Below are 21,218 nucleotides of genomic sequence, written 5' to 3' on the forward strand. Positions count from 1 at the left end.
AGCTGTTCTCTCACCTTCTCCCAGACCTCCATCCAGGGACCTAAACAGCCTTTCTGACCAACAAGGTCGGGTCAGATACAGCAATGAGCTCTCTGAACCCTTCTCCATTAACAATGGCGTGAAGCAAGGCTGTGTTCTCGCACCAACCCTCTTTTCAATCTTCTTCAGCATGATGCTGAACCAAGCCTTGAAAGACCCCAACAATGAAGACGCTGTTTACATCCGGTACCGCACGGATGGCAGTCTCTTCAATCTGAGGCGCCTGCAAGCTCACACCAAGACACAAGAGAAACTTGTCCGTGAACTACTCTTTGCAGATGATGCCGCTTTAGTTGCCCATTCAGAGCCAGCTCTTCAGCGCTTGACGTCCTGCTTTGCGGAAACTGCCAAAATGTTTGGCCTGGAAGTCAGCCTGAAGAAAACTGAGGTCCTCCATCAGCCAGCTCCCCACCATGACTACCAGCCCCCCCACATCTCCATCGGGCACACAAAACTCAAAACGGTCAACCAGTTTACCTATCTCGGCTGCACCATTTCATCAGATGCAAGGATCGACAATGAGATAGACAACAGACTCGCCAAGGCAAATAGCGCCTTTGGAAGACTACACAAAAGAGTCTGGAAAAACAACCAACTGAAAAACCTCACAAAGATAAGCGTATACAGAGCCGTTGTCATACCCACACTCCTGTTCGGCTCCGAATCATGGGTCCTCTACCGGCACCACCTACGGCTCCTAGAACGCTTCCACCAGCGTTGTCTCCGCTCCATCCTCAACATCCATTGGAGCGCTCACACCCCTAACGTCGAGGTACTCGAGATGGCAGAGGTCGACAGCATCGAGTCCACGCTGCTGAAGATCCAGCTGCGCTGGATGGGTCACGTCTCCAGAATGGAGGACCATCGCCTTCCCAAGATCGTATTATATGGCGAGCTCTCCACTGGCCACCGTGACAGAGGTGCACCAAAGAAAAGGTACAAGGACTGCCTAAAGAAATCTCTTGGTGCCTGCCACATTGACCACCGCCAGTGGGCTGATAACGCCTCAAACCGTGCATCTTGGCGCCTCACAGTTTGGCGGGCAGCAGCCTCCTTTGAAGAAGACCGCAGAGCCCACCTCACTGACAAAAGGCAAAGGAGGAAAAACCCAACACCCAACCCCAACCAACCAATTTTCCCTTGCAACCGCTGCAATCGTGTCTGCCTGTCCCGCATCGGACTGGTCAGCCACAAACGAGCCTGCAGCTGACGTGGACTTTTTACCCCCTCCATAAATCTTCGTCCGCGAAGCCAAGCCAAAGAAAAAAAAAGAGATTCACCAGCACTCCTTATAGTCTGGCACTCAATGATTAAAATGTGGCCCTTTCTACAGCAGAGAAATTAAGCGTAGATGAGGTGACTGTTTCACAGATTACTTGCACAGTCTCTAAAATAGACATCTCAAGATTCCTGTTGATTGAGTTTCTGATAGAGGAACTCAGCGGTTCAGGCAGCATCCATGGAGGGAAATGCATCTGTGGTCTGTTGAGTCTGCATGAGTTTCCAGCTGTAACTCCCCTCTCCAGTCCCACAATGACCTGCCATTATCGCCATTCTCTACTGCAATGGTGAGGTCAGATGGAATGTGAAAGAATAATGTGGATTACCTTTCAAATCAATGGTGCAAACATTTCAGGTAACCCACACCCTCAATGTTCTTCTCCAACACACACCTGTCGACAAGTAATCCATGCTATCGATGTTCCCACACATACCTGTCCATTCAGGTTTCTTCTCCCTTTGTTTACTTTTCCTGTTCACTCCCCCTCCACTGCTGATCCCATCTGGTTTCAACGATCACCTACTAGTCTCTGACCCACCCCAGCCCCCCATATTTCTACATACTGGTCATCTTCACTCTTGCCGCTTGGCCTTGCTGCAGGTATCCACGGATGTTTCATGGTCCACACAGTTCTTCAGCTTTCTGTTTCCTGTTGCTTGTTGGACCTGCCGACTAACATTTTGTGATTCATGCACTAGAACTGGGATGGCCAAACTTGTTTAATGCAAGAGCCACATGCGATAAATTTCAGATGTTTGAGAGCCGCAAGACATTAAAAAGAATTAAATTTATGTTTCTACTCTTATCTACACATTTTGATACAAAACATTTATAGAAATATTAAGAAATAATGTTTTTAATTATATTTATTCATGTATGCAGTTTTTAAACTGCTCATTTGTATTAGTTTCAAAAATCAAAACGCACACATATACATACCTAATATTTTCAAAATTCTGACAGATTTTCTGTGGAAATTTCTGCCCATGGAAGCAGTAGAAGCTGCCTCATTAAATATATTTAATATACAGTAAGATAGATTTTAGCATTGTAGGGGACTTAAGGATTATGGGGGAAAGGTGGAGCTGGGTCCACAGCCAGATCAACTGTGATTTCACTGAATGTGGGAGAGAGCAGATTGAGAAGCTGGATGGATGACTCCTGCTCTTGTTTCTGATGCGTTCTCTTTGGGAACGCTGCTGCCACTGGTCTCTGCAGATACCTGCACCATTGCTGCATCCTCAGCCAAGCGCACAATACAGGAAGCAACCCAATGCAAAGCTGCCTCTTGCTGCAGGGTGAGGCCAGGGGGCCCACAGCTCTGCTCCTCTCTGTCCCATCCTCCACTCTCCTCTTCCCAGACACCGACAGGATGAGGGCAGTGACTGCTAGGAGCAGAGGTTGGGATATGGAGCAGACTAACCTCTGTGCTAACTGCATCTGGTGGGGCCAGGTCTTACCCATGGCCACTGCTGCCAGGTCTGTCATGGATTGGTGTGAGGATGAGGTCTCCTCCAGTCTATTCTCCCCATCTCCAACACCTTGCTTTCCCTCTGCCAGAGTGCTTGGACAGACTCTCTACCTCTGGGGCAGGCCATGCCTCATCTGAGCTCTCTTAGCCCAGTCCCAGCTTCCTGACCTTTCTGGACACTCCCTACAGAGGATCCTCAGCTCTGCCCGACCCTCCTACTGCACATCCCATGTTAGCAGCGTCTACTGTGGTGTGGCCCAGCCCGAGTGAGGAGGATCTGATTCCAGTGTCCTTTGCAGGGGCTGTTCCTTCTGTGCCCACTCCCTCTTCCCTCTCCTTATTATGCAGCCCAGGCTGTGGCTGACCTCATGACCCCTTCCCCACCCCAGTCTGTCTGCAGGGATTCAGTGTCCTAGGGCTGTTCGGGAGTGCTCCTCCAGCCAACATACTTCCGCAAGCCAAATATTACATATAAAAAAGCCACATGTGGCTTGCGAGCCGCAGTTTCATCATCCCTGCACTAGAACATTTAGACCCAACCCCCGACCTTCCCTCATTTGCAATCTGTCTTGATTTCAGTAATATAATTTGCCTTTAGATTTCTGTGACTGAAGTTCATAATCTCAACACTTCCCCACATTGATCCCATTTTCCAGGTTTTCACTAACCACTCAATTTATCTATATCCCACTGCAGGATTTCAATGTTTCAGCACATTGTATCCTCATGTATTTTCAGAGGAAGACCTGGAAACCTTGTATTTTGTTCTATCCTCCCTGTAATTTCTGTAAGGAGTGACCCCAGGGTGCGCACTAATTACCCTCCTGCCTGGCAAAGACCCATTAACTTCAACTCTATGTAGAACAATTACAATTTTCCTCTGCATTTGTGCATCTTATGCTAGAGAATGCTGTTGATGACAATAAACTTGACTTCATCTTATGGAAGGGTCTGAGAATAGATACAGAAATGACACAGAACAAGGAAGATAACATTTCTATTTCTACTCCACTTCAAACATCTGAAGAGACCCACACTTGCTCTGATGGCTGTATTGTGACTTGTTAGTACTTGTCTATGCTCTGCCTTCCATACAAGTTCCAGTCACAGAAGTAATGTTAGGTTTGTATATTGGCCTTTTAAACTCCAGCTTAGTGGTGCTACACAGAGCTGGTTCTAAGCAATCTTTCTTGTAAAACACAAACATATGTTAATCTGTCCTAACTTTTAACCTTTGACTTACAGATCTCCTTGAAAAATCAAGAGTAATCTTTCAGCAGCCTGGTGAAAGGAGTTATCACATTTATTATCAGATTTTCTCTGGCAAAAAACCAGAGCTGTTTGGTGAGTGGGAATGAAAATAACTTGGCCTCATTTGCAAAATCAAACAATTTTCTACCTCGATAGATTCATACAGAGCTTATGGAGACAGACAAAGATAAGATCCAAAACCTGGACTGAGTGTCAAGGTGACCATATCCCTGCAGAAAAGGTCCAAATAGCCATAGCAGCCTCGCTTATCAAAGTGTACTTTTGACCAAGGTTGCTGTTCTTTTACAAGTTTCAGTTGCCCCTGTTGCTATCTAGGATCTGGAATGGGCTGGGTTGACTATCACCTTCCAACAGACTGGATGAGGATGTTAATTCTACCGCTGTTCTTCGTGCAGCTACACTGCAGGAGTCTGTGGTCTGATTTGCCAGAAGTGGGGGAGTAAGGCAGGTGGAAGAGCAGTGCAATCGTACAAGTTAGCAGAGTGCAGCCAGTGGCACCTCTCATTCCTTCCTGGAGGATCCATGCTCAGGAAACTACCTGAGAAGTATTTCCCAATCCTCACCTCATGCCATCAATGGGAAAATGAGTGGGGAACTTCTCCAGTTCACCAGCACTCATCTAATTCTATCCCTTAAGTCACTAGTCTTTCTGAAGGAGCTTTCATAACCATAGAGCATTGCAGAAAAGGAACAGGCTCTTTGGCCCTTCTGGTCTATCCCAATTATTCTGCCTAGACTCATTGGCCACTTATCTTTAAATGTCATCCTTCCCCAATTTATCAGCTGTACCATATTAGTCTTGGATTCTAGAACAAGTTAAAATTCCACTGGGGCTGAGGAATTAATATGGTCTGTATTGCATCCAATATTCAGGTATGTAAGTTATTTGGAACTTAATTTATTCAAGACTTAAAAATATGTTATTCAAATCAGCAAAACAGATAGAAACAAAAGTCCATGTTTCAAATTATGACAATGGTTGACTTTAAAAACAATTATTTCTGGGTAATATTAACAGAGAAATTGAGGAGCAGAGAGGGAGGCAGAGTTTAGAAAGGTGCAAAAATAATAAGGTTGCAGTGATGAGTGATTTTTTAACCTTCCTAATATCGATTGGCACCATCTTACAGTGAAGGGTTTGGAGGGAGTAGAATTTGTTAAGTGTGTTCAGGAAGGTTTCCTGACATAATATCTAGATAGACTAACAAGCGGAGAGGCTACACTTGGGAAATGAACCACGTCAGGTGTCAGATCTCTCAGTGGGCAAACATTTTGGAGAAAGTGATCACAACTCCCTCTCCTTTACCGTCGTATAGAGAAAGTCAGAAATAGACCATATGGGAAAACATTAAATTGGGGCAGGGGAAACTATGATGCTAGTAGGCAGGAGCTTGGAAGCATAAATTGGGAGCAGGTGTACTTGGGAAAATGTATGGCAGAAATGTGGCAAATATTCAGGGCATGATGTTCTTCTCAAGCATATTCCATAGAGACAGGAATAGGATGGCAAGAAACATGGTGTACAAGGGATGTAGAAAATCTAATTAAGAAGATAAGAAAAGCCCTCAGAGGTTTTAGAAGATAGGAACTGATAGAGCTCCAGGGAATGACAAGATTGCCAGGAAAGAGCTTAGAAAGGATTTAGGACAGGGAGAAAGGGCCATGAGAGGGCCTTGGTGAGCAGAATTAAGGAAAAACACCAAGGCATTCTACACGAATATGAAGAACAAGAGGATGAGTTGTGAGAGGTTAGGACCAATCAGGGATGATAGTGGAAATGTGTGCATGGAGTCAGAGGAGGTAGTGGAGATTCTTAATAAATACTTTGCCTCAATATTCACCAGAGAAAAGGACCTTGGCAATTGTGATGATGACTTGGGGCAGACTGAGGAGCCAGAGCATGTTGACATTGGGAGGGAGGATGTGTTGCAGCTTCTAAAAAGTATAAAGTTAGATAATTCACTAGGACCAGGCGAGATTTACCCAAGGATTCGTTGAGAAGCTAGGGACAGTTATGAGGCACTGGCAATGATCTTTGCATTATCATTGGTCACAGGAGAAGTACTAAAGGATTGGAAGGTTGCAAATGTTGTTCCCCTGTTCAAGAAAAGGAGTAGAGATAAACCAGGAAATTATAGACCAGTGAGTCTTATGACAGTGATGGGCAAGCTGTTGGAGAGGATCCTGGGAGACAGGATTTACAAGCAAAATTTGATTAGGAATAGTCAGCATGGCTTTGTCAGGGGAAGGTCATGAATCACGAGCCAGATTGAATTCTTTGAGGAAGTAACAAAGCACATAGTTGAAGGTAGAGTGGTGGATGTAGTGTATATGGGTTTCAGTACGGCATTTCATGTTTCCTCATTTAGTAAGTAAGGATGCATAGAATCCAAAGAGGCTTTGCTTTGTAGATACAGAATTGGCTTGCTCAGAGAAGGCAGAGGGTGGTTATAGATAGTTCGTATTCTGCATGGAGGTCAGTGATCAGTGGTGATCCACAGGGATCTGTACTGGAACCCCTCTGTGATTTTTATAAATGACCTGGATGGGGAAGTGGAAGGGTGGGTTAATAAGTTTGCGGATGACACAAAGGTTGGTGGTGTGGTGGATAATCTGGAGGGTTGCCAGAGGTTACAAAGGGACATTGATCAAATGCAGAGCTGGACAAAGAACTGGCAGATGGAGTTTAATCCAGAAAAGTGTGAGGTAGTTCGTTTCAGTGTGTCAAACTTGAATGCAGATTGCAATGTTAATGGGAGGACTCTGAGCAGGGTGGATGAACTGAGAGATCTCAGGTTTTGTGTCCATAGGTCACTCTAATCTGCTGCATAGGCTAATAATGTTGTTAAGAAAGCATATGGTGTGTTGGCCATCATTAACCCATGGGATTGGGTTCAAGAGCCATGAGGTAATGTTATAGCTCGGTAAAACTTTGGTTAGACCACCCTTAGAATATTGTGTTCAGTTATGGTTGCTTCATTAAAAGAATGATATGCAAGCTTTGGAGAACAATCTCCTCTGCATCTTCTCCAAAGCTTGCATATCATTCTTTTAATGAAGCAACCATAACTGAACACAATATTCTAAGGGTGGTCTAACCAAAGTTTTACCGAGCTATAACATTACCAAAATGTTCTCCAAATTGGAGAATGTGTCTTGTGAGGCAAGGTTAACAGAGATTGGACTTTTCTCTTTAGATAAAGAAGGATGAGCGGTCTACAAGATTATGAGAGGCATAGATAGGGTGAGACAGCCAGCACCTTTTTCCTGGGGTGACAGCAGCAAACACCAGAGAACATCTGTACAAGGTGAGGGGAGGAAAGTTTGGAGGAGACGTTGGGGGAAGTTTTTATATATATATATATAGATATATATATATATTTATATATATATCTCTATATATATATATATATATATCTATATATCTATAAAAAACACAAAGTAGTGGATGCCTGGAATGCATTGCTGGGGGTGGTGGAGGCTGGTACAATTGGGCATTTAAAAGACTCTTAGACAGGCAAGCAAAATTGATAGCTGTGGGTCTGAGGTAGGGAAGGTTTAGATTGATGAGGTTTGTAAAAGTTGGCACAGCATCGTGGGCTGAAGGGCCTGAACTTTGCTGTAATGTTCCAAGTTCTAGACCCCACTTGGAATATTGTGTTCAGTTCTGATCTTCTCACAGGAAGGATGTAGATGCTACAGAGAGAGTGCAGAGGAGATTTACAGGATGCTACCTGCATTGGAGAGGATAGGTTGAGGGAATGTGGTCTTTTCTCCTTGGAGTGATGGGGGATGAGGGGTGATCTGATAGGGGTGTACAAGGTAATGAGAGGCATTGATTGTGTGGATGGCCAGAGGCTTTTTCACAGGGCTGAAATGGCTAACATGAGGGGGCATAGTTTTAAGGTGCTTGGGGGTAAGTGTAGGGGGATGTAAGAGATAATTTCAATACAGAGTGGTGGGTGCATGGAATGTGCAGCTGGCAACAGTGGTGGAGGCAGGGATAAAGGGATCTTTTAAGAGAACTGGAACTGAGAGAAATGGAGGGTTGTGCTGTAAGAAAATTCTAAGCAGTTGTTAGAGTAGGTTATTAGGTCGGCACATCACTGTGGGCTGAAGGGCCTGCACTGTGCTGTAGATTTTTGTGTTCTAAATGGCTTCCTCTCAGTACAGCTTGACCCCGGTAATGAGCAAGTTCTGTTGTTACAGACAAGAATACGTCAATTTTGCCCATAAGTTGGAAAATATGCAAAAAAAAGTGTGCTTGATATGGAAATATGCCTCCACCATATTTTAATGAATGACATCATAAGACTGATAAGAAAGAGGGGAGAAGGGAGAGAACTAGTTGCACCATTTGTAGGAGTGAACATATGTACTTATGTCATATGTTTGATGAATAATATTATGGAAATTTGTTCACTTTTGATGTCATTCATTAAAATACTATAGAGGCAGGATTATCATATCAAGTGATTTTGTCCATATTCTTCAACTTACGGGCAAAATTAACATATAGTTGCCCAAGGGTGTCCATAAGTGGGGTATTTATCACACTATAATAGTGAATTTGGCACTGATATTGCTTCTCTTTTCCAGATATGTTACTGGTGAGCAACAATCCCTTTGATTATCACTTCTGTTCTCAAGGAGTTATTTTGGTGGATAATCTGGATGATGGGGAAGAACTAATGGCAACTGATGTAAGTGTTTCATACAACATTACTCATTCGTGGGCAAAAAGGCAAAGGCATTTAATATGTTGCCACATAAAAGGGCGCACAAGATAATAGGTCACAGTAATGATTAAATGTATTCAGAACATAAGAAATGGGAGGAGAATATATTGATTCAATAAATTATAAGCTGCTCTGGCTGCTGGCCCATTCCTTTACTCTTTGTTTATAGAACCATAGAACATTACAGCACAAAAATAGACTCCTTCGGCCCTTCTAGTCTGTACCGAACCATCTTTTTTGCCTAGTCCTACTGACCTGCACCCAGTCCATAGCCCTCTGTACGTCTCCCATCCATGTACCTGTCCAAATTCTTCTTAAATGATAAAATTGAGCCCGCATTCACCACTTTAGCTGGCAGCTGATTCCATACTTCCATCATTTTCTGTGTGAAGAAGTTCCCCTTCACGTTTCCCCTAAACATTTCTCTTTTCACTCTTAATCAATGTTCTCAGGTTTGTATCTCACCTACCCTCAGAGGTAAAAGCCTATCCACTGTATATTTACTCTGTCTATCCCCCTCATAATTTTAAATACTTTTATTAAATCTCCCCTCATTCTTTTACACTCCAGGGAATAATGTCCTAACCTGTTTAACTTTTCCCAGTAACTCAGTTCCTGAAGTCCAGCAACATCCTTGTAAATCTTCTCTGCACTCTTTCTATCTTATTGATATCTTTCCTGTAGTTAGGTGACCAAAATTGCACACAATACTCTAAATTTGGCCTCACCAATATTTTATACAACTTTACCATAACATCCCAACTCCTATAGTCAATACTTTGATTTATGAAAGTCAATATTCCAAAAGCTCTCTTTACAACCCTATCCACTGTTGATGCCACTTTAAGGGAATTATGTATCTGAATTCTCAGATCAGATCCCTCTGCTCTGCTGTACTCCTCAATGCCCTACCTTTTACTGTATATGTCCTTTCTTGGTTTGTCTTTCCAAAATACAACACCTGACACTTGTCTGCATTAAATTCCATCTGCCATTTTTCAGTCCATTTTACCAGATCGTCCAGATCCTTTTGCAAGCTTTGAAAACCTTCTTCACTGTCCACAATGCTTCTTATCTTAGTGCCATCTGCAAACTTGCTGATTCAATTTACCTCATTATCATCCAGATCATTGATTAAGATGGCAAACAACAATGGTCCCAGCACCGATCCCTGAGACACACCACTAGTCACATTCCTCCAATCTGAGAAGCAATCATCTGTCCAGCCATTGTTGAATCCAGTTCACTACTTCATCGGGTAGTGAAGCTTCGCAGCCATCTATAGTGTTCGCCCTCATTTTGTAGGCTGTAATGGCCTCCCTTCCATAGGTGGCATTTTTCTGTCTCAAGCTTCCTCCCAAATTGCCACTTTGCTTCAGAAATGGCCTTCCGCAGGTCGTACCTTGTCTTCGCCCTTAGCAGATTGGGTATTCTCTGATTCATCCAGGGTTTATGGATGGGGAACCTCTGGTACGTACACATGGGCACATACTCCTATGTGCAGGTCTTGATGAAGTTGGTGACACCTGCTGCGTATTCATTCAAGTTTATGGATGAGTTCTTGAATATGTTCCAGTTCACTGATTCAAAGCAGTCCTGCAGACGCTCCTCCGCCTTCCTCGACCATACCTTCATCAGTTCATCACTGGTGCTTGTACGCTGGGAGTAGAAGTACAGCCAGGTGATCAGACTTGCCAAAGTGCGGTCATGGTATGGCTCAGTATGCGTTTTTCATGGAGGTGTAGCAGTGGTCGAGTGCGTTGGTTCCCCTGGTCTCGCATGTGACGTGTTGGTGATAGTTTTTCAGAGACTTCTTCAGGTTGGCCTGATTGAAGTCTTCCACAATGATTGGGAAGGCACCCGGATGTGCTGTTTCATGGCAGTTTATCACAGTGATCACTCCTTCCAGTGCCAGCCTGACATTAGATTGGGCTGGAATGTACACTAAGAACTCCCTTGGCATATAGAATGGATTCCAGGTCAGGGGAGCAGGACTGGAACATGACCATCATGTCTGTGCACAACGAGGAATTGATGATGACACAAACACCACTTCCCATGATTTTTCCAGATGCCGGTGTTTGATCAGCGCGGTGGAGGGTGTAGCCCTTGGGCTGCAATGTTCGCATTTAACCATGTTTCTTTAAAGCACATTACGCAGCACTCCCTGATGTCTCTCTGATATTGAAGCCTGGCATGGAGTTCTCCAAGGTCTATACATTGGCCGGGAGGATGGTAGGGAATGGAAGCCTCAGGTCCCAGTGACTCAGCTTGACCTGTAGCCTCCCCCTTCCCACTGGAGTCAATGGTCAAATTTGGGACAGTCAACATGACATTGTGAGGACAGATCAAGTCTTAACAATTTGAGTTTTTTTTGAGCAGGTTACAAAGATAATTGATGACGGTAAGGCAGTGGGTATACATGGACTTCAGTAAGGCATTTGACAAGGTCCCTTGTGGTAGGCTGGTACATGCGATTCATGGTGAGTTGATAGGGTAAGAAATTGGCTGACTCACAGAAGACAGAGGGTAGTGATGGAAAGTGGGTTGGAGGCCTCTGACCAGTAGTGTTACACAGAGATTGGTGGCACTCCTATAGTTTGTGATAGACATGAATGACTTGGATGAGAAAGTAGTTTTTGCCTACATTTTGCTCATACCTTGATGAAGGGTTCAAGCCCGAAACGTTGGTTATGTATCTTTATTTTTGCTATATAAAGAACATTGTTTGACCTGCTGAGTTTTTCCAGCATTGTTTTCACTTGGATGAGAAAGGAGGGGTGGGTGGGTTTATAAGTTTGCAAATGATATGAAGCATTGGTCGAGTTGTGGACAGTGTAGAGCACACATGTCAAACTCAGGCCCGTGGGGCCAAATTTGGCCTGTGATATAATTATATTTGGCCCACAAGATCATATCAAATATGTATTAGAGCTGGTCCGCTGGCCGCTGCACCAGTATAGCGCATGCACAGCTAATACTACAAATCCCAGAATGCTTTGCAGATGTGTTGGCGCCGGCCTGTCAGCCCGCTAATCGCCCCCACCTCCTCTGTTTACTTTCATTAACATCTGCGACCTGTCACCTAACTCACATGTAATAAACCCCTTACGAAAAATGGCCAAACGAAAGACAGAAAACAGGACCTTTCAAGACAGGTGGGAGGCAGACTATATGTTCATCATTTTAAAAGACAAACCTGTTTGTCATTGAAGCAAGTTGTTATTTTTTTGACTTCTTGGCTTGTGAAAAAAAATACATTTAAAAGGAGCTTAAAGGCTATAGAGAAATATTATTTATTGAATATTTTATTTCTCATTTGTTAATGCTTCTTCTGGAAAGAGTTTAACCAAAACTATTATTAAACATTTATTTTAATAAGAAAAAGTTTAACATTACATATGTTGAAAGAAGAGAAAACATGCAGATGTTGTTGAAAATTTTCAATAAATATTTAGTTTGGCCCACGACTTAGTCCAAGTTTTTAATTTTGGCCCTCTGTGAATTTGAGTTTGACGCCCCTGGTGTAGAGGATTATTAAAGAATACCACCGAATATAGATCAGTCATAGATATGAGCAGAGAAAGGGGAGATGGGTTTAATCTGGAAGATTGTGAGGTGTTGCACTTTGTAGTGTCAAATGTAAGAGGAATGTATACAGTTCATCCAGCTCTCTTAAAAGCATTGATGTGCAGAGGTATCTGGGGGTCAAAGTAGCCATGCAAGTAAATAGGGTGGTAAAGAAAGTGTGTGGTATGCTTGGTTTCATCAACCAGGGCAGTGAGTATAAAAGTAAGAAAGCCACGTTACAGCGATATAAAACTTTGTAGGCTGCACTTGGAATACTGCAATCAATTCTGCTCACCCCATACAGGAAGGATGTGGAGCCTTTGGAAAAGGTTCAGAAGAGGTTAACCAAGATATTGCCTGGTTTAGAGGATACAAGCTTTGGGGAGAGATTGGACAAACTTGGGCTGTTTTCTCTGGACTGTCAGAGGCTGAGTGGAGACCTGATAGAGGTTTATAAAATCATAGATAGGGTGGACAGATAGAATCTTTTCTGCAGGGTAAAAGCATCACACATTAGAGGACATGCATTTAAGGTAATGGGCAGGAAGTTGAAAAGAAATGTGTGGGGCAAATATTGTGCAGAGGGAGTGTGGGTGTATGGCACAGGGTGCCAGAGTCGTGATAGAAGCAGATACACTGGTAGGTTTTAAGAGACTTTTAGATAGACCCATGAATATGCTGGAGATGGAAGGATACAGGGAGATGGATGTTAAAATAAATAAAAATAATTGAAGAATGAGGATTATGGAGGCAGGCAGGTAGGTGGAGCTGAGTCCACGATCAGATCAGCCATGATCTTATGAAACGGGTCATGAATTAAGTTTATGTAATTTAATTGGAGTATAATATAATTAATGTAAAAAATTAAATTGTAGCATTTGATATCTGACATTAATTGTATTGGTTACACTTTCATAACATAGTTTTGACTATACTTCTTGGATTTGTATATTTAAATTTCTTTCCCATCTCAATTTAGATTTAAATAGATCTTTTTTCTGCATAGTCTCTTGAAATTTTATATACATATTAGTTTGCCGGACCAGATAGCTGACCCATGCTCCTATTTCTTGAACTCGTATCGGAGTCGAGAGGGACAGTTGGATTTCGCTTTCAAAGGGCATACATTTAATCTTAACTAACTTAAATCCTTTTCAACAACACCAGCAAATCAGAAAGAGGCAATATTAGTTCTGACTCCAGTTGGGTGCAATACACAAATATACTGGAGAAAATCAGCAGTATCCATAGGAAGTAAAGGGTAACCAACAATTTGGACCTGGGCCCTTCATCAGGTATGAGGGAAAACAGGCGCCTGAATAAAATTGTGTGGGGGGGAGGGATGTAGGAATGTGGAGAGAGGGGGGAGAAAGGGGCATCTTACAAACCCTGACATTTTATTTAAAAAAAATAAATGTGCGATTGGCGGAGTATGGGTTAATATCAGATTATAAAGTAAATATTGATAAAAGTGAAGTGATACCAATGATTGAGACAGACTATTCTCAAACTAAGAAAATGACAACATTTAAATGGCAGAAGGAGGTGGTTAAATATTTAGGAATCAATATTGATAAGAATTTGAATAATTTATTTAAATTATATACCTTTACTGAGGAAAATTAAAGAAGACTTAATAAGTTGGAAAGATTTACCAATTTATTTAATAGGAAGGATTAATGTGTGAAGATAAATATTTTTCCTTGAATACAATATCTATTTCAATCATTACCAATTTTTGTACCAATAATGTTTTTTCAAGATTTAAATAAAAATGTAAGAAAATTTATTTGGTGAGACAAAATGCCTAGGATGGCATTGGAAAAATTAACATGGAAATATGATGTTTTTATGAAATTTTTAATGAAATTATATCAATCAGAAGGCACTTCTGCAGACTCTGCCGCCCCGCAAGACACCAGTTCAGTTTAACCCACCATCAATTCTAGCTCCAGATCCAAACCCTCAACACAATGAGTTAGATTTCAGCATCTGAGGCCCTTCAGGAGGAGTTGTCTCCTACCTAGTTCTAGCTAACCACATAACGGTGCATGCAACTGCTACATGCTGGCTGCATTTTTACCTCTAACTTGTAGTTTCTTTCACATGCTAATCTATGTCAAAAATTGTTATATGCCAAATACTGATTGAAAAAGCTAACTATAAGAAAGAGAACAACCCCTAAGAACCTTTAAATTTCAACACTCACCGAAATCCAAAGTTTCATTCAGTGGAGCTTGAGACTGTGCTGGATGATTGGGTGATGGTCAAGCTGTTTAGACCTTCCAAAACTCTACTTATCTAGGCAAGTGGAAGGTATCCTGTCCTCAACCCAACTCATGAGTTGTGATAAAAACACAGAAATGCTGGATGAATTCAGCCTGCCTCACAGTGTCCATAAGAGGTAAAGATATACCTGTTTAGCTGACGTTTTGGGCCTGAGCCCTTCAATGTATGAGTAAAAAGCAGGTGGGGGAGGAGTACAGACCAACAGACAAAAGGTGATAATTGGATATGGAGAAGAGGCCTCACACTGCCTCAGGGTGCTCCATTGATTCGATTGTATTCTCAATGCTAAGTTATCGCAGAATCAAATTACAGTGCATGGTCAGTGACTGACATGGAAAATTATTTACATTTGATTTTCTTTAAATAGCATGCCATGGACATATTGGGCTTCAATTCAGATGAGAAGTATGGCTGCTACAAGATAGTGGGAGCAATTATGCACTTCGGAAATATGAAGTTCAAACAAAAACAACGGGAGGAGCAGGCAGAAGCTGATGGAACGGAAAGTAAGGCGAATGTATCTCACAGAACACAGTAGAGTTTCCTCTTCAGGAACCTGTTCCCTCAACAATGAATTATCCTTGGCTTGGTGCAGCTGGTGGTGGGCTGGCTGGGATGAGAGGTGCAGCTCAGTGTAGAATCCTGTTAAGTGACTGCCAATGCTGGGAACGGATAGCACCAGTTCCACTTTTACGACAGACCACCCAAATCTTGCAGTCTCCCTCATCACCTCCTGCTGGGTCTACCCAGCAGCCCCTAACTCAATGCATGTTCTGGCCAGGATACAGCCCTGCAGTTGCCAAATCCCAGCTCACAGGCAGTCTCTTCGCACCAAGTGGTGAGAGATACATATATGCAGGAATATCCATCAGTGAAGGCAGGGGTTCACTGCTGGTTCTTGACACCCAGGTTGCTAGCATAGCAGCATGCAGGTTTTGTGCCAATCCTCCAGCAGGAAATCAGAATTAGTAAACCTTTAACAGCTGTGGAGACAAATATCCAGCAACCAAGCTATTGAACAAATTGGAGCCTGACAGACATGAGCCAATTCTTACACCTTTCTACTATTTTGACAAATATATGGATGGGAAGGGTTTGAAGTGATATGGGCAAATTGTAGGCAAATGGTACTGACACATAAGATATTGATCACCATGGACAACAGGGTTGAAGGGACATTTTCCTGCTGGAGAGCTCTACAACTAGGAATGGTTTACCCAGAGAATGATTGAAATCTGGAGAGAGCCATCCAAGAATTTGGTGGAAGCAGGTATTCCCAAATAATTGAAAGAAGTAAAGCTCACTGAGATTTGGTGGTCTTGACTTCCTTCATTCATTCTTTGAGCCTATTCAATCTCTGTCAGTGGTCCCTGAGCCATTTTTCTTTTGACCTGGGGAAGTCAGCTTTGAACTAACAAGCCTCTGTGGATTATTCTTAAGGTAATGTTGTTCCTTCATATTTAGATGCAGACAAGGCAGCATATCTGATGGGGCTCAGTTCTGCCGACCTCTTGAAGGCCCTTGTTCATCCACGGGTCAAAGTAGGAAATGAATACGTGACTAAGGGACAGACTGTTGCTCAGGTACTACAGCAAGATTACTGGTATGGATCCTTGCATTAGTGAAGAGGGCATGGAAATATATGATGTGAACTCATGGAGGTATGAATTGAGGGTGTACGTGAACAATTCTGTCACATCAGTTTCCTATCATTTGCACCCATTATTGTTAAACAACTGACCTGATGTATATCTAATCCAACAGACACAATTGTGTTCCAAGTCTCTGACTTGACAATTGTTATTGATCAGACCAAAAAATGTAAGAAAATCCTACAGTCAGGAACTGAAGTCCTTGGGAGTGCAGGTGATAAGCCATTGGATTCCTGAGCCAAAACTCCAAACTTCCTATGTGCACTTCCAATGCTGACCACATCTGCTATGTGATTTCTGTAGCCTGAACTTTCTACTCCTGGAATCTTGCTTTCCTAAGTACTTTCTGAAGTTCCTTTGTTCTTTCTGAAGTCCCTTCATAGCTACCATATAATTCTCTTGAGCCTTTCCTGACCTTTGCTCCCTAACCATTATGTATTCTTCTGTCTTTCTCTTGACTGGCTGTTCCACCTCTCTAGTCAACCATGGCTCCCTCACCCTACCATTATTCCCCATTGCATTTGATCTCCTAAAGTACAAAACCTCACACTCTTCTGAATTAAGTTCTATCCACTTCTTCTCTTCCCAAATCTGTAACAGATCTGTATCCTTTTGTCATCTTTGATAGCCCTCTCCATTCTCCACTGCCCCACCAATCATAATGTCATTTGGAAATGTATCAACTTTTTCATTCAGGTCATTTATGCACATCAGAAACAAAAGGAGTCCATGCAGAAGATGGACTGAATAACATCATTCCACCACTACCCTCTGGACCGACCAATTCGGATCCAAGCTATCAACTCATGCATCAGCAACTTCTGCATCAATCTACTCAACCAAATTTGTGAGACCCGATCTGCTACTCACAAATGATGCTGATTGTCCCTAATCTGACTGCACCTTTCAGGTCAGGGTGAATCTATCTCTGTGTATCCTCTCCAGTAGTTACCCTACCTCTGGTGTGAGGGTCATCAGTCTCCAATTTCCTGGATTGTCTCTATTTTCCTTCTTAAACAAAGGCTCCCAGGACCATGCTTATTGCTAGGGAGGATGCTAAGGTCTTTGACAAAGTCCCAGCAATTTGTCTACATACCTGTTCTTAAATGTGGGATAAATCTCTGAATGCTTTGAAAGCTGTAAAAAGAGTGTGTGGCTGAAGGGATAGACATGATCAACTCTTGTCATCTCCCCTAACATTTCTCTGTCTGGTGCATGATTTTTTTGTTTCGTGATACCATGAAATGGCTCAGTTATACGAGTTATTTTATGGTCATAGATCTTGTAATTCAGAAATGTTTGGAGCATTATTGAGCCTCTGTAGAAAACTGTTAAGCATATGTGACATTACATTTTTATCTCCTCCAGGTCATCTATGCAGTTGGGGCACTGGCAAAATCTACTTACGATCGTATGTTTAAGTGGCTAGTTTATCGCATCAATAAAACTTTGGACACAAAGCTATCAAGGCAGTTCTTCATTGGAGTCCTGGACATCGCAGGTTTTGAAATATTTGATGTAAGATTTTCAACGTGCAACCCCTAAAACTTATCCTGATAGAGCATTTCTTGGCACCAGGTCAGAGTCCACAGTCCACAACCTGTAACACATCTGATCCACAGGAAATACTGTTCTTATACAGAAGAAAGACTTGGAAATGTATTTCCAAAGTTTCAAATATATGGTCACAGGATAAAACTCTATCAGCACAGATAATCCAGGAAGATCAGCAGTCTTCCACGTTCCAGCCAATGCACAAATTCATCAGATGGTGGTGGATGGCAAGGAGGGGTGGGAAAGAGCCAAAGGAAGAAAAGAATCATGAGAAAATGAAGATGAGGGAGTCGGCTATGGGCCTCGCGAGTTGGTGGGGAGATGTGGCTAGGTGACTTTTTCTCTCCCTATCTCTTTATCACTCTCCCTCCTCCTGTTTTTTTTAACACTTTTCTTCCCTCTCTCTTTCTGTAAACCTTACAGTTCAATAGCTTTGAGCAACTCTGCATCAATTTCACCAACGAAAAACTGCAACAGTTTTTCAATCATCACATGTTTGTGCTGGAGCAGGAGGAGTACAAGAGGGAGGGTATCGACTGGGTCTTCATTGACTTTGGTCTGGATCTGCAGGCTTGCATCGATCTAATTGAAAAGGTAAAAACTAACATAAACCATTGATGTCCTTTATGTACAAAATATGTGTTAAATCTTGGATCATTAGACATTCATAACAAAACAAAGAGAAGCTCGAGGGACTCAGCAGATCAGGTCTGGGAGAAATAGATAGTCAATGACACGGGTCAGGAGCTTTTTCTGAGATGGATGGGAAGGGAAAATATCAATCATGAAAAGGCAACGGGAGCAAAGGATGCAGAGAGGCCAAGAGGTAATGGGACATTGGACGAATGAAGATGGAGAGGTGACCCTCCTCCCCAGTCCTCCCCTCTCTCCACAAATGGAAATGCAAATGTCTTCTCACTTTACAGGTGGATCAAAGACCATGTGGATCGACAGATGTAGATGCAGTGAACTTTTATTCAATCAATATCAACTTTTACAGAAAACTTTGGGAAGATTCACGCCCCGCGCTCCTGCTCCTCATGGGCCACATTCCCACACCTCACCTTCCCATTCCTCGCAGCCTGTGTCCCCATGCCTCGTGGCCCATGCTGTTTGTGATGTTCTTCATCACTATTACCTGTTGCACTGTTCTGGAGGCTATATTAAGACAGTTCACTGATAATTTCCTCTGCTTGACACGGGGGTGGGGGGGGGGGAGATGTGAAATTTCTTACTTGGTTTAAGTATTCTGTTTATGCTTCATGATTAATGTGCATTTGTTACTCTGCAGTATATACTGTACAATTAACACTGACATTATTACTTTGAGTAATAATGATAGAGTAATTAGTGATGGAGCTGTAGTCTATGTTTCTGATGCTATGAAACAATATTTACCATCAACTTGCTGTACCAACCATACTCATTCATTTTTTGTTTGAGTCAGCCAATGGGCATCCTGTCGATTCTGGAAGAGGAATGTATGTTCCCTAAAGCCACAGACATGTCATTCAAAGCAAAGCTGTATGACAATCACCTAGGCAAGTCCCCCAATCTGCAGAAGCCACGACCCGACAAAAAACGCAAATATGAAGCCCACTTTGAGCTCGTTCATTATGCTGGCGTGGTAAGTTGGTCAGTTTGTCAATGAGTGTGATCAAACCATGTGTGGAAAAATGATAAAAGCAAGTAAAGATCACTCCACAAATGTAACAGCATGTGAGAGAGAATGAGTGAATAAAAAAGTTCAGGGCAGATGTGTTCCTGTCAGAATGAAAGCCAAGGACAGTGAGGAACCTTGGATGTGAGGGGATATTGAGAGTCGGATAAAGATAAGAAAGAAACACATGGCAGGTATAGGGTGTAGAAAATGCAGGTGTAAAGGGCAGCAAGGTTAAGCCAGGTAATTATAGGCTTAACCTAGGTGTTGGTCAAACATGTGGTAGAGATTATTATTAAACAAAGTCTGAGGGGCAGGATTAATCTACACTTGGAAAGACAGAGATTTATCACAATCAACATGATTTTGTTGGAGGGAGGGGAAGGGGGAAATTGACATGAAAGATTTGGAGAAGTAACAAAATTTCATGGACTTCAGAATGGCCTTTGATAAGGCCCTACATGGGAGATTGAAATAAAAGGTTGGAGCATAGATCAAAGATGAATTGGCCCACCACATCCATGCTGACCTATACGTCCATCTACACTAATCTCAATAGCCCATATAGAATCACAGTGTTGTATAGTATGGAAATAGGTCCTTTGGCCCAACTTGTCCTTGCCAACCAAGCTAGTCTCATTTGCCTCTGGTTGGCCCATATCCCTCTAAACCATTGCCATCCATGTACCTGTTTAATTAGGTCTTTATTCTTCTTTGCCTCATTTATTTGTGCCTAAATATCTCTTGTATGTGGTATGATAGGAAGCTGATGCTGTGGAAGAGAGTTGCTTTTGTGTTAAGATCTATGACCAGAGATGTACCGCAGGGATTGGTACAGTATATATGAATGTAAAAGGCATGTTTATTAAGTGCATATGAGATGACATTTGGAGGTGCTATTAGTGAAGAAGATATTCATAGGCTGCAGAACAATATTGATCAGTTGACAAAATGGGTTGGGCAACGGCAGATGGAATTTAATCCTGATAAATTGAAGATCATGCACTGTGGGTGGACTCACAAAGATAAGTCATACACAATGAATAATGCAGCTTTGGGGATTTGTAAGAACGGAGGGACTCTGGTGTAAAGGTCCAAGGATCTCTGAAGGTGGTAGCACACATAGATATGGAGCTGGAAAAGACACGAGAAATGCTTGTCTTTATTAGCAGGGCCTACAATACAAGAAAGGGAAACCTGGTGTACAACTTTAAAAAACATTGCTTTGGTCACAAAGGAGAGGAAGGATGTGTTTGCACTGGAGAGGGTGCAGAAGAGACTCACCAGAATGTTGCCTGGGATGGAGCAGTTCAGTTATGGGGAGAGACATGGATATTGTTTTTGTTTATATTGGAATGAAAGAGATTGAGAGGAAGCCTGATAGAGGTATATAAAAGTATGAGGGATACAGATAGGATAGATAGTAGGAAATATTTTGCAAAGTTATCTAAAAAGAGATTAGAAAGAGTAAAAGGTTTAGAGGGAATCTGAGGAAGAAATCAGATGATAAAAAAAACCCACAATGCTGGAGAAACTCAGCAGGTCAAACAGTGTACTTTATAGAACAGATACATAACCAACGTTTCAGGCTTGAGGCCTTAATCAATGTATCAGTCGCCTTCATTAGCAGGGTCATGAATGCAATGTCTTGGATGAGAAAGTAAGTTTTATTTTGTTTAGGCACCTGCCT

At 42.4% G+C, this 21,218-nt stretch overlaps 1 protein-coding gene across 1 annotated transcript in view; it reads left to right on the forward strand.

Moving 5' to 3' along the window:
- LOC138735917 (myosin-7-like) overlaps positions 1-21,218 on the forward strand; it is a 98,702-nt gene that overhangs the window by 19,032 nt on the left and 58,452 nt on the right. The window contains exons 10-16 of the mRNA XM_069884583.1: positions 4,038-4,136; positions 8,664-8,767; positions 15,030-15,168; positions 16,127-16,245; positions 17,683-17,832; positions 18,292-18,462; positions 19,316-19,495. Coding sequence (XP_069740684.1) covers positions 4,038-4,136; positions 8,664-8,767; positions 15,030-15,168; positions 16,127-16,245; positions 17,683-17,832; positions 18,292-18,462; positions 19,316-19,495 — 962 coding nt within the window. The remainder of the gene's footprint in view (positions 1-4,037; positions 4,137-8,663; positions 8,768-15,029; positions 15,169-16,126; positions 16,246-17,682; positions 17,833-18,291; positions 18,463-19,315; positions 19,496-21,218) is intronic.

Source organism: Narcine bancroftii, chromosome 6, assembly GCF_036971445.1.
Source record: "Narcine bancroftii isolate sNarBan1 chromosome 6, sNarBan1.hap1, whole genome shotgun sequence".
In the NCBI taxonomy this organism is placed as follows: Eukaryota; Metazoa; Chordata; class Chondrichthyes; order Torpediniformes; family Narcinidae; genus Narcine; species Narcine bancroftii.